Source organism: Enhydra lutris, unplaced genomic scaffold, assembly GCF_002288905.1.
Source record: "Enhydra lutris kenyoni isolate GAN:26980312 unplaced genomic scaffold, ASM228890v2 scaffoldscaffold25, whole genome shotgun sequence".
Lineage (NCBI taxonomy): Eukaryota > Metazoa > Chordata > Mammalia > Carnivora > Mustelidae > Enhydra > Enhydra lutris.
Genome location: NW_019154109.1, coordinates 41,272 through 54,155, shown reverse-complemented (window position 1 = coordinate 54,155; position 12,884 = coordinate 41,272). Strand labels below are relative to the sequence as shown.

Sequence of the window (12,884 nt, the reverse complement as noted above, 5' to 3'; positions counted from 1 at the left end):
GTTTTGAGTTTGCCTTGAGCTGATTTCTCATCCAGGTCTCTTTTCTTAGTGGCAGAGTGTGAACCTATAGAAGAGCAAGTCTTTAACAAACCCCAGGATCAATTTATTAGACCAGATGTTAACTCTTCTTGCGACGAAGGGTGAGTGAGGGCTGTCTCAGCCTGAACCAGGTCTGGCTTATTAGTGCACACTACAAGCTCTGTTGTCTGCATTTATCTCAAAGAGCCTTCCTTGTCACTTATTCCCAGAAGGGTTGATTGTGCTATGGTTGCGTGTATGGAAACGCTGCCTGTGCAATGGATGGGTGGTGCTGATGCTGGCTACATATTTGTCCCTATTTTTTCTCGTCCTAAAAGTGGTGAGTCTGCTTTTAGTAGTCTCCAGATGGCAAAATGACATGACTCTTTGTCTCCAGGTACCGGTTAGGTGGGAGTGTTTATCAGAAGTGCCAAGGTGCGATTCCTTGGTTTATGGAGAATCGTCTATGTGAAGGTGAGCAGCAAAAGTGATGGAGAACCTGACACAGTGTGAAATGTACACATTTCCTGGGAGATTTCTGTTTGAGGCCATGTTATGGGAATACGAAGATTAGATTCTGTTCGATTAACTTTGTCAACAGTTCTAGTCACATGGTTTTGTTGTCTTTCTGCTGTCGCCGCTTTCTACTTCGTAGCATGCCAATCAATTTAAATGTATTTCCGATTCTCTTTTGTGATTTGGGAGTTTAAGAATAATGAGGACAGTGAGTATATGAGCCACCATCCTTAATTGGGGGAATGCTGTAGTTTAGTGGAGAGAGAGGGGATTAGTGTGGGATCTGAACTCAGATTCGGTTTCTATTGCTTAATTTGAGCTGGGGCAATTTAGGTAACTTCTTGGAAATTCCAGCCTCTTATCTGGAAAGTTAAACTGAGACTTGAGACGTCAATGTTATTAAAATTAAATGGTATTATCCCCCCTTCGTGGATGAGAAAATTACCTGTCAAACGTAGATGCTCAATTGACAGTGATTCTTGGCTAACCTATCATATCACTTCAGCACAAAGACTGTACTCAGAAAAGCTTACTTCTACCACCCCCCCATGCCTTTTATTCATTTATTGGTTCTTTTAATAACAATGATTTTTATTACCAATTTACTACTGGACTTCACTGCCTCACAATATGATACTGACAAACATGTTAACTTTTATTTTTTTGAAATTATTATCTACTTGGTTTTTCACTTTATTTTTTATTTATTTTTTATCGTGTTACGTTAGTCACCATACAGTATGTCATAGTTTTTGATGTAGTGTTCCATGATTCATTGTTTGCGTATAACACGCAGTGCTCCATGCAGTCCATGCCCTCCTTCATACCCATCGCCGGGCATGTGTTCACTTGTAACAAAGACTTCCATTATAAAAATCTTTGCTATGATGTCTGTTTAAATCAAGTTTTATATACATAATGAGCTTTGATATAACTTCTATCATCAAAACTCATCCATATCCTCCAGGAAACCTGATAACTACAGGTTCATAACCAGCTTCATTTTTCTTCTTTGGTGTCTTCATTTCTCTTCTTTGGTGTCTCCATTTCTCTTCTTTGGTGTCTCCATTTCTCTTCTTTGGTGTCTCCATTTCTCTTCTTTGATGTCTCTGTCTCTTCTCTTTGGTGTATAATACTGGAACAGAATTCTACAGTAAATTCTCATCTCTCCAGAAATCACCTGCCCACCACCTCCTGCCATCTCTGATGGGACACACACAGGCAGTTCCTCAGAATATGTTCCATATGGAACCACGGTCACCTACACATGCAACCCTGGGCCAGAGAGCGGAGTGGAATTCAACCTCATTGGGGAGAGTACCATCCATTGTACAAGCAATGACCAAGAGAGGGGCATCTGGAGTGGCCCTGCCCCTGTCTGCAAACTTTCCCTCCCTACCGTTCAGTGTGTACCTGCCCAGGTGGAAAATGGATACAAGACATCTGGGAAGGAAGCCCCATACTTCTATAATGACAGTGTGACATTCAAGTGTCATCATGGATTTACTTTGAAGGGCAGCAGTCAGATTCGTTGCAAAGCTGATAGCACTTGGGATCCTGAAATACCAGTTTGTGAAAAAGGTAAAGACCCAAGGGGGGAAATGAGGTATTTACTCCTTTATTCTTATTTATTAGCTCCATCCCAAAACTAGAGTCATAGAAAAAGGCAAAGGTACACAGATTACTATCCCATTTCTTCCATTCTGTGATCAAATGTCCTATGTGGTTTTTATATGTTTTTCATGTAAATGCCCCCTTGATCAGGGATCTATTCACGGTAGATAATGAGAGGACCTTTTCTTTTTTTATTATTTCAAGTTTTTATTTAAATTCCAGTTAGTTAACATATAGTGTAATATTAGTGACTCAAAATTTCCATACGACACCCAATGCTCATCACAAGTGCCCTTCTTAATCCCCATCATGTATTTCACCCATCCCCCACCCACCTCTCCTCTGGCAACCATCAGTTTGTTCTCTATAGTTAAGAGTCTGTTTCTTGGTTTTCGAGAGGACCTTTTTAAAGGTGCCTGGTTCCTGCAAAAGAGCAGAAAACATTTGGTAATTAGAGCTTCATAAACTTTGGTTTAAAAGTTGCAGATTGTCTGCTGTCAGATGTTGTATACTTAATGTTCTTGAGTATAAATTCCTTTTGTTGCTGTTGTTGGTATTTACGTGGGGAGTTTTCTCTTCAGGCTGCCAGCCACCTGTTGGGCTCCATCATGGTCGGCATACAGGTGGAAATAGGGTCCTCTTTGTCTCTGGGATGGCTGTAGACTACACCTGTGACCCTGGCTACTTGCTTGTGGGAAACAAATCCATTCACTGTATGCCTTCAGGAAATTGGAGTCCTTCTCCCCCTCGGTGTGAAGGTACTTTCAGTTGCAGAGTTGTTTTTCTATGTGATATCAGGCATGCATAAATAATTCAAACTTTGCTCTTCTAGAAGCACCATGTCAACCTGTGGGAGAAGATTTTCAAGAGCTTCCCATTCATTCACATGTGATACTAGTTAATACATCCTGTCAAGATGGGTGAGTATGAGATGGTCCATTCTGAAAAGGGATCTCCACCTCATTTTGTGCATTAATTCTGTCCTCACGTTGTCTTGGTGACTCCCTCTAGACATCCCTCATTATCACACTCACAGAGAATGTGGGGTTCCAAAGGTCTAACTAACATCTCTCTCTTCAGTTCTTTCTTGATGTGAAAATGGCTTTGCTGTGGAAAACTCTGTGTCTAAAGTAGTCTTCTTGCTTGAAGGACCAAGAGTTTTAGCTCTTCTCTGCCAAAGCTCTTATTTAGGAGAGCCCCTGTATCTGTGGTTTGAGGAAGCTAGGTTACGGAGATGTGATGCTGGGAAGAAGAAATGCATTATAATCTCTCTCTAGGTACTGGTTGACTGGACATACTTATCAGAAGTGTCAAGATGCTGAGAATAGGGTTTGGTTCCAAAAGATTCCACTTTGTAAAGGTAAGTTAGAAAAAAATTGTTGGTGGGACAGTAGGGAGTTAGAGAGGGAGGATCACTGAAGAACTAGCCTTATAACTACCTCAATAGTGTATGTGTTCTATTTCATTGTACATAAGATAAGAAAAATCTTTCTGTGTTTGGTCAGCACTGGCATTGGGGAAAAAAAGTGGCCAAGTAGGAACTGAATATTTGCCATACATCTGCTCAAGATTTAAGAAAAAAAATTACATATATGGCCTATATTTCTAGTTTATGGGAACATAGCTATATTTATTACTTTCTTTGTTTTCTGAATTTGAAATGAATATGTATTACTCACATAGAGAATTTAATAACACTGTTTTAAAGGAAGCATCATCTGGGTTCAAAAAATCTAAATTATTGTATGGTTACGTGTAGTACGTGCAGTTGCCTAGTTTCTTTTGTGCCTGACTGAAGACTGTCCACCTTGGTGTGCTAGCTGAAGCAGAATTTCCTAAAATCTCTTCTGCAGTAATTCACTGTCCACCTCCACCCACGATTGACAATGGAAGGCCCAGGGGTGTGATGGCAGAACCCTTTCTATATGGAAATGAAGTCTCTTATGAATGTGACCAAGGATTCTCTCTTCTGGGAGAGAAAAATATACGATGCATAAGTGATTCTGATGGACATGGATCTTGGACTGAACCTCTCCCAAAGTGCTTAAAATCTCCTCCTGTAATTCACTGCCCTAGCCCAGAAGTCAAACATGGGTACCAGCTCAACAAAACTCGTTCTTCATATTCCCACAATGATACAATATATGTCGCCTGCAATCCCGGCTTCATCATGAACGGCAGTCACGTGATTAAATGTCATACCAATAACAAATGGGTGCCAGGTGTACCGACTTGTATCAAAAAGGGTAAGATAGGGCACCTGGGTGGCTCAGTTGGTTAAGCAACTGCCTTCGGCTCAGGTCATGATCCCAGGGTCCTGGGTTCAAGTCCCACATTGGGCTTCTCCTGCTCTGCGGGGACCCTGCTTCTCCTTCTCCCTCTGCCTGCCACTCCCCCTGTTTGTGCTCTCTCCCCCTCTCTGTCGAATAAATAAATAAATCTTAAAAAAAAAAAAGTAAGATACTCTAAGGAATAAAATATGGGGTGTTACCCAGAATGAAGAAAAAGGGCTTGAATCTGCATTGACCATTCAAACTACAGAAAACATGTAAAAGGCAATCACATTGTTTTACAAGATACCTTCCTTGTCCACTCATCTGATTTCTTTTTTCCCTTTCCCTTTCTAGGTGTGTTGAGCAAAAGTACTTGAGAAGATAATGGTTAACTTCCAAATTTATGGAGTCTCTAATATTTATTCTTTTTACTAATTTAGAAGTAAAAAAAAAAAACACATACTTTTGGGAGGGCAAGTGTTTGGCAATAATATTGCTTGATAATTGGATATTTAAGGCTGTGAAACCAGTCAAAAAGAGAACTTTGGGTTTTCAGAGGGGAATGTTGACCTTCAAACCCATCGATTTGTCTTTCTTGTCATTTTACTTATCATTTGGCAGTTTTACTCCTGTTGGTAACTATCTATAACAGAGGATGCCAATTGGTGCCCCAAGAACTGAATTCAGCTTACCAGAATGGCTTTCTTTGGCTAGCACAGTAGTCTCATCCTAAGTCAAACCCATCTCATCCTAAATGAAACCCATCTGAAGTGAATCTGCATAGCCCAAGATGAACAGTGAATATGTAATACAGTGAGGGACCCCCTTTGTTTTCCTGCAAGACACCTATATCTTGAACCAGGCAATGGCAGCCATTTTTAGGATGGATGCTCTCTGATTTGTCGTATCTGGGAGCTTCACTTTCTGGTTCCTGAAGGCATTGGAGTGTGAGACCCTTAAACTACAGCCTCTTTGTTATCTAAAAAGAAAAGAAAAAAATACTGTTAGCTGATAGATTACAATCGTGGGCCACGACCATTGACATTTCATTATGTTACTTTTGGCATTGTTCTTCAGCTCCCATACGAAATATGGAGGCAATGCAAATTTCTGTCCAGTGCTCCTTTGTTTAGGTGGAATGAATATTTCTGGATACCAATTAGTTAGCTTGTTTCCTACCTTCTTTCATCATTGCTATCACCCACAGACAGTGTTGGTTATATGTTCCTCTGTGCTAAATTAAAGATCCTTTTTTATTGATGTCTAAGCTTTCTTAGGATGTCAACCTCCGCTTAAGATACCCAATGGAAATCATACTGGTAGAGATATAGCTCGATTCTCTCCTGGAATGTCAGTCCTGTACAGCTGTGACCAAGGCTACCTGCTTGTGGGAGAGGCACTCCTTCTTTGCACACATGAGGGAACCTGGAGCCAATCTGCCCCTTATTGTAAAGGTGTGGTGTCTATTATTCTCCTGTTTTTAAATCGAATTTCTCCCAAACAGATACTGAGTTAGGTACTTTCAACTTAAAATAGCCAAATAAATGTACTAATTGGATCATTTAATTAAATTCATTTAATTGGATTGATTCAGTTAGATGAATACATTAATTAGTCTACCACAAAATAAGAAAAAATGACTTAGGGTGTGGCTTATCTGAGGAGTGATCACTTATATAGCCCTTTAAATATAGAAAAATGAAGTACTTATACAAATTAAACAACTAAAATGCAGGTTGAATTTACCTGTGGTTGTAGTTACAATAAGTGTGCATTTGACAAAATACTGATAAAAAGCACAATGATCTTGTCAGTGTATTTCTTCTAAGTGGTGGTGGAATTATGGGTATTTTTTAATAAAGGCTTCAGAATTTCATTTTCTTTAACATAGTGCATATGAAATAGGGGTAGTGAGTTAATATCCAATATTCATCAAGCACTTTTTACCAAAAGCCAGAAACGGTACATATTTTACATGCATTGTCTCATTAATCTTCTTGAGAACCAGATGAAGTTGGTGCCGTTATTATTCCTATATGACAGATGAGGTCTCTGTAGAACAGAGAGATCTGTAACCTACCCAAAGTCACACAGTGGGGGAAGTCCTAGAGTTATGATTCAAATCTAAAACCTCCCACTATTGCCCCCTGTGCTTCGAGATGAAAGAAATAAATGAGGAAGTACATTCACCTATGGACAGTTATAGTAGAGCAGATGAGACAGTCATTCAGAATTCTTAATATGACCCACTCTCTAAGAGGCTGTTAAAATTATCCAACACTGTTAGTTTAGAAACTAAAGCACAAAGAAGGAAAATCTGGCTTAAATTACCTAGAGGTAATTGAGATGGATGGTTGTCACAGAAGGAATCTGCCTAGAATGTCCTTTTGTGTTATCACAGCGAGGCTTTCCTCACTGAGAATGAACCAAATTGGTTTCTTAAACCTTTCCATTCAGGGAAGTATTTACTTCCTTGAGAAAAGGCTAAAATATGGCCCAGCTTCAATTTGCTTTCTTTCATTTCAGAGGTAAACTGTAGCTCCCCAGAGTATATGAATGGAATCCAGAAGGGTCTGGAGCCTGGGAAAATGTACCAGTATGGTGCAGTCGTCACTTTGGAGTGTGAAGAGGGGTATACCCTGGAAGGCAGTCCCCAGAGCCAGTGTCAGGACGATCAGGGATGGAACCCGCCCCTGGCTGTCTGCAAATCACCAGGTAAGTGCAGAAGTCTTCCCTGCTCATACTTGTCTCCCTGGAGAGAAGAGAGCTAGGAGTATCTGTCAATGTTAGGTTTTAACCTGATGTGGGTCTGTGACCAGTGCTACAGTAATGGACGCATTTGAAGTTAGTGGTCTATTCTAGAAAAAGCAAAACTTTCTGAGGATGGGGGAAGTATAAAAAAGAAAATAGAGAGGAGTACTAACTTACAAGGTATCAAGCTATTAATCTTACATTTTGAAGGGAGTCATTGCTGAGATTTCCATTGCTGAATCTTGATTATTGATAAGTACTTACCAATTTGACAGGGACCTCCAAAAAATATGGTGAACAACCTGTTGTAACAGTTACTACTTACATTCTAACCTGAGAAATCTCTGATTGTAAAGTTGAGTGTATTGGCTTTTTTCATTCCTGAACTACCCCAACTTAACAGTGTTATTTTTTTAAATGTCCAGTGAATTGTTACATAATAAAATGAAGGAAGAGTGCATGCAATCCAGGGCCTCAGTACATCTTTTTAAGGAGATTCTGAGAGAAAGAAGCTGAGTGTTGTCTTTAGGGATATTACCATGGGACTTTGGGCTGCACTGAAGTATGCAACTAGACTAATATTTTTGTGATTTTGTGTTCTCCTTAGCCTCACTTGCTCCTCTTCTTAGTGGTAAGTTTTCTTAAATATTTGAATTAATTTTCTAATGATGTTTTATAAAAAATATATATATCAAATTTGAGGCCCTATATCCTGTCTCTTATTTTTCTTTTTCACTTTAACTCCTAGGAAATTATCATTTTGTTATCTTAAGGCTCTTTTAATATTTATATATAAGGCTCTCTTCATATTACAAACAGACACTTTTGGATAGAGTTGAATAAATTATTTAAAAAGCCAGCTACTTCCAGTTTTTCAATTGAAAGTTGAGTTTATGTTAACTTTTGGTCTTTTGCATGATTTGGTACTATCAAATAAGCTATCTTATTCTGCAACAACAAAATATATTTTCCAACTGAGAGTTAAATGTTGTTATGCCAAGTCGTGGGATCCTTGTGTCCTGAGCTCCTAATATCACCCCAGTAATGAGAATATTATTAATAAAACTGAAAGGGAAAGAAAAGCTCAAGAGAAACTTGACTGCAGCCCCTGTGATCAAATGCTTGGTGCTTTAGATTAAATGTGGACTGGACTGAATCAGAAAAAACTTAAGCCCAAGTGTGATTATTTAGGAATGTAACATTTATATGGCTAACAAAGGATAAGGATAAAGTCCCATAACAATTTCCCCACTATTGGGAATAGCCCCACAGTCACTTCAAAGGAATATAGGTCACAATTTTCTGGCATTTGATTCTTGCTGTTTTGATTTCTAGGTCTTTCTGCAGGTTCTGTACTTCTTGTATTCTTGATTGGTGTCACCTTATGCACAATATTAAAACACAGAGAACGGTAAGTTCAATGCATGCTTGACCAAAGGGCACAAAAGGTTTGGTTTCTTGCCTGAAACTAAACTCAGAAGTACAAGTCATATGACATGAATGTTATAGTGTGGAGTAAGAAGTCTTGTGCCATATAGAAGGAAGCCCCCTCTGTGAGAAAAATATTAAGCACTTATTTTATTTGAATGATGTTTATTCAGATGACATGTATTTTAAAAATCTAGAAAATTGAAAATTTAAAAATCCCAGTGGTAACAACTGCAAGTGTTTTGGCATATTCTTATCTGATCTTAAATATTCTTTATCTTTTTCTCTTTTTGACTGGAATTTTGAAATGACAGACCCCTGACAGTCCCCTGCTTTAATTTTTTTTAAATTTGGCTTCATCTCTTGTATCTTTATGTTTTCGTTTTAGTTATATAATAGTATATTGTTCTATGTATTTCTGTATCGTGAAAATTATGGGTTGCTTCCGCATTTATTTTGATAATAAAGGTACAAGAAACACCTTTGAATAAACTTTTTTCTACATCTACTTATTTCCGTACCATACATTTCTAGAATTACTAAGGGTAAGAGTATGAACATTTAAGAAGCCTAATCAATATTGCCAAATGACTTTCTAAAAGGTTTGTCCTAATTTGACCATATGTCAAATAATCAATATATTTTGATATGTTGTGTTTCTGGACTTCTTTTCCTGCTGTACTGATTTGTCCTTTCATCACAAATTACTTTGTGTTCAATTAATATAGCTTTATACAGTCATAATATATAGTAGGTCAAGAATTCCTTTGCTATAATTGTTTAGGATTTTCCTTTCTATTCTCTTCTGTTTGTTCTAACCAGGTGATTTTTAAATCATTTGGCATTTCCAAAAAACATATGTTGTGATTGCATTTAAGTCTATAGATTAGTCTGTGAGAAACTGACATCTTTTCTGTAATGCGTTCTATTCAGAAACATCTGAAGCCTTTCTATTTCTTGAAATAATCTTTTCTCTCACTTGGTTGTTGTTTTCGTGACTACTTAAGTATATTACTAGGTTTCTATGCTTTGTTATATTGTGTTTTATTATGCAGAAATACGATATATATTTCTATTTTTAACATTGATTTTTAAAATTATTTCTTTCACACACACACACACACACACACACACCCCTCACAAGCAGGGGAGGGGCAGAGGAAGAGGGAGACACAGGCTCCTCAATGAGCAGGAACCCTGACATGGGGCTCTATCCCAGGACCTCGGGATCATGACCCAAGCCAAAGGCAGACACTTAAAGACTGAGCCACCCAGGTGCCCCAAACATTAATTTTTAAAACATTTTAATCTACAAAGTAATATTGCCATAGTAGGTTATGTGGTATTTGGTGGGTACACAAAGCAAGTGCTCAAGTAATGGGGAATTTTGATCAGAAAAAAAAATTCTATAGTGAAGGAAATGTCTCAAGCAAGCTTCAAGATGCTGTGGACAAGGAGAAAAAAGTATTCCAAGTGGAAGGAGCAGTTTTAGTGAAGACCCAAAGGCTTGTCTTTCCATCAGGTATTACAGGAACTATGTAAGCAATTTGATGTAACTGTATGTGATGGTGACTGTAGGAGAGGGTGGTATAGATTTGGGTGTAGGGATGGCATAAAAGACCCTTCCAACCCATAAATCCTGTGTCAGAACATTCTGATAAGTGCAAAGGATGCCATTTTAGCAAATGAGACCATCAGGAATCAACCTGGGAATGTTCTGTATGCATAGGTTCTTGAATCTCTCTATACAAGCTAGTGTTAGGGAGATGATTAGGTGAAGCTTTACCAAGTCTCAGGTAACTTCCAGTGGGAGGTGACCAAGTCATGTCACCCCAAACATGTCACCCATAAATGCCAACAAAATTACTTTAACATGCCAGGTCACCTGGCTTATGCCATCAGTGCCATCTGGCACATTGTTCACGGTTATAAAACACCTGGTGTAGACATTAGACAGGAAGGGGTTACATTGGAACTATGTAATGATGGCACCTGTGAACCTGAGGAGTTTGTTCTAAGCCTGCCAGACCGGGGCGCCTCAATTCACAGGGGCCATCACAGTTACATCAGATTGCTTATGTAGTTCTTATAATCCAATGGTCTTAGAAGGGTCTACACTTGTGATATACTTTAGACTGTAGTGTTGACAAAAGGATGTTTTATGATGTACCATATAACCCGCGTTTTGTGAAAGACTTCAGGAAAAAAGGGTGTTCTATGAGCAAATAAGATTGAGAAGTACTACATGCAGTATTTTTCTCATGAAGATTCACAGTGACCAAGAGTATATTTAAAGTCCTACAATAAAAAAAAAAAAAAAGCTGTTTGGTTTTATTTTTAAACCAGAGTTCCCCAAGCTAATTGGACCACAGAACTCTTTTTCTCCTATAATGCATTCACATCCCATGGAACTAATGTTTCATTTAACAGTCACTGGGGAATCTAGAAAGATGGGCAGGAGCTAGATCATCAAAAACCTTGTATGCCATGACAAAGAGTTGGTGTTTATCCTGTAGGATCTTAAAGTAATAATATGTCCAGGTAGGCATGTTCAACAGGAGGGGCAGGACTGCGCTTTCAACAAAGCAGCAGTGATGGGGATCAAGAGGTATCGTCCCTATTAAGAGTGGAGTGACTTGTGTCGAGTGGAGCCAGTGGTACACCAAAAAGAGGAGAGGAACAGTTTTGTAGAGAAAGAGGAGTTCAGTTCTGCCCTCTTACTTTGGGGCACCCATTATGTAGGACTCAGGAGGGGGGCCTGGGCTCAGGTAGGCAATATTTAACTCACATTTGAAGCCTTGGGACCAAGAAAAACAAAAAAGGTAAGAATAGGGATGAGAACAGGTCTCAGAAGGACAGTAATGCTTAAAAGGGAGGAGAGGGAAGGAATAGAGGTCGGAGGAGAATTAGGAAGGAGGATTTTCATACAATTCAAGGAAGAAGAGGGTCTTAAGGAAAAAAGGATGCCATTTACATGGGTTTCCTCACAGGAAGTCAGAAGATACTTTTAGCTAAGTTACTAAAAATTTAAATAAATAGAAAATGTGGTCTCTATCTCTTTCCTTTATGCTACTAAGTTTGTTATCAAAGGCTAACATATGTAGGAAAACTGGCAAACTTTAGGAATGCCTATGAGCTCAAATAATTTGATGTTCCAGGCAGATTATTATGTTTACAAATATGATTATATCAAGTACTATATTTAATTGCCTCCATTGATACAAACTAAACATGTATGTTAAGGTACATTCCTAAGCTTTACTTAACTCATTTTATTTCCAGTTTGTAACTGACTTCAATTTGTTTTCTGATAGTTGATATAGATACTTGAGCTGCCTTAAATACTCTCTATAAATGAGATGAGAGTCACTGAGAAATTTGTCTAAGTAACAAGATATGTTTAAAAGCCACCCAAACATTTGGGAGACACCACACTTAACATACACCACTTATAACCTACCTATAAGCTGACCTCTTAAATATATATGAACAACATATTCTAAAGTACCCTTAGCAGAAATCTTCCTTCTTCAGTAATTTTGTAATACCTTATTTCAGAGTTCTACATGATAGTGTAATCGCATTTTATTTTCTCTTGCTCATTTTGGCTAAGTGGTTTTAGAAGCACAGTAAAACATGTGGGCTTTCAAGGAGTAAAAGTAAAATTGTCCTCTTAAAAATTATTTCAAGCTTTTAGTGCTATCAGTCTATGTAAGGATTCTGAATTTAACATCAAATATTAAAAACTTCCCTTTAAATCAGATTGGAAGACTATGTCCCCCAAAAGGTAAGTTTGTAGTCATATCCTAAAATAAAAGCTTCTTTTTTATTTATTTTTCAAGCTGAGGCTCATGGTTCTAAGTCCCTGAAGGTCTTGGATCTGAGGTAAAGCTACCTGGTATCAGCTTCTGCCTTGGACAGTTCTCATCCTAGTAAATTATTTTTATGGGCCTTTCCAAATAATAGGGGTTATAGTAATTATCTTATATGATACTTAAGATAACAAAATGAATTATTCATGAAAAGTATTTAATTATCATGTGATAGGAATTATGGAAAACAAACAACTGTGACCTATTTGTAGTGATCATGGCCAATGAGTAAAGAGTTTACTTTTTTCCTTTTTCCATCTAGCAATTATTATACAAATCAAATCCCTAAAGAAGGAGATCTTCATTTAGAAACACGGGAAGTATATTCTATTGATCCATACAACCCAGCAAGCTAATCAGAAGACAAACTGGTATCTAATGAAATTGAAGTATTTTTATTCATTTTTATGTC

The 12,884-nt window shown here is 38.0% G+C and overlaps 1 protein-coding gene across 2 annotated transcripts in view; it reads left to right on the top strand.

Annotated features, from left to right (window-relative positions):
* Positions 1 to 12,884, top strand: part of LOC111151001 (complement C3d receptor 2) — a 34,668-nt gene that overhangs the window by 18,277 nt on the left and 3,507 nt on the right. Inside the window, exons 15-26 of one of the 2 annotated variants that reach the window (XM_022508690.1) lie at positions 50 to 140; positions 416 to 492; positions 1,708 to 2,115; positions 2,730 to 2,906; positions 2,981 to 3,068; positions 3,426 to 3,508; positions 4,002 to 4,394; positions 5,690 to 5,875; positions 6,948 to 7,136; positions 7,780 to 7,803; positions 8,508 to 8,583; positions 12,735 to 12,843. In XM_022508690.1, the coding sequence (XP_022364398.1) occupies positions 50 to 140; positions 416 to 492; positions 1,708 to 2,115; positions 2,730 to 2,906; positions 2,981 to 3,068; positions 3,426 to 3,508; positions 4,002 to 4,394; positions 5,690 to 5,875; positions 6,948 to 7,136; positions 7,780 to 7,803; positions 8,508 to 8,583; positions 12,735 to 12,828 (1,886 nt within the window). In that variant the 3' untranslated portion in view covers positions 12,829 to 12,843. The remainder of the gene's footprint in view (positions 1 to 49; positions 141 to 415; positions 493 to 1,707; positions 2,116 to 2,729; positions 2,907 to 2,980; positions 3,069 to 3,425; positions 3,509 to 4,001; positions 4,395 to 5,689; positions 5,876 to 6,947; positions 7,137 to 7,779; positions 7,804 to 8,507; positions 8,584 to 12,734; positions 12,844 to 12,884) is intronic. The other variant, XM_022508691.1, reaches the window with a different exon arrangement.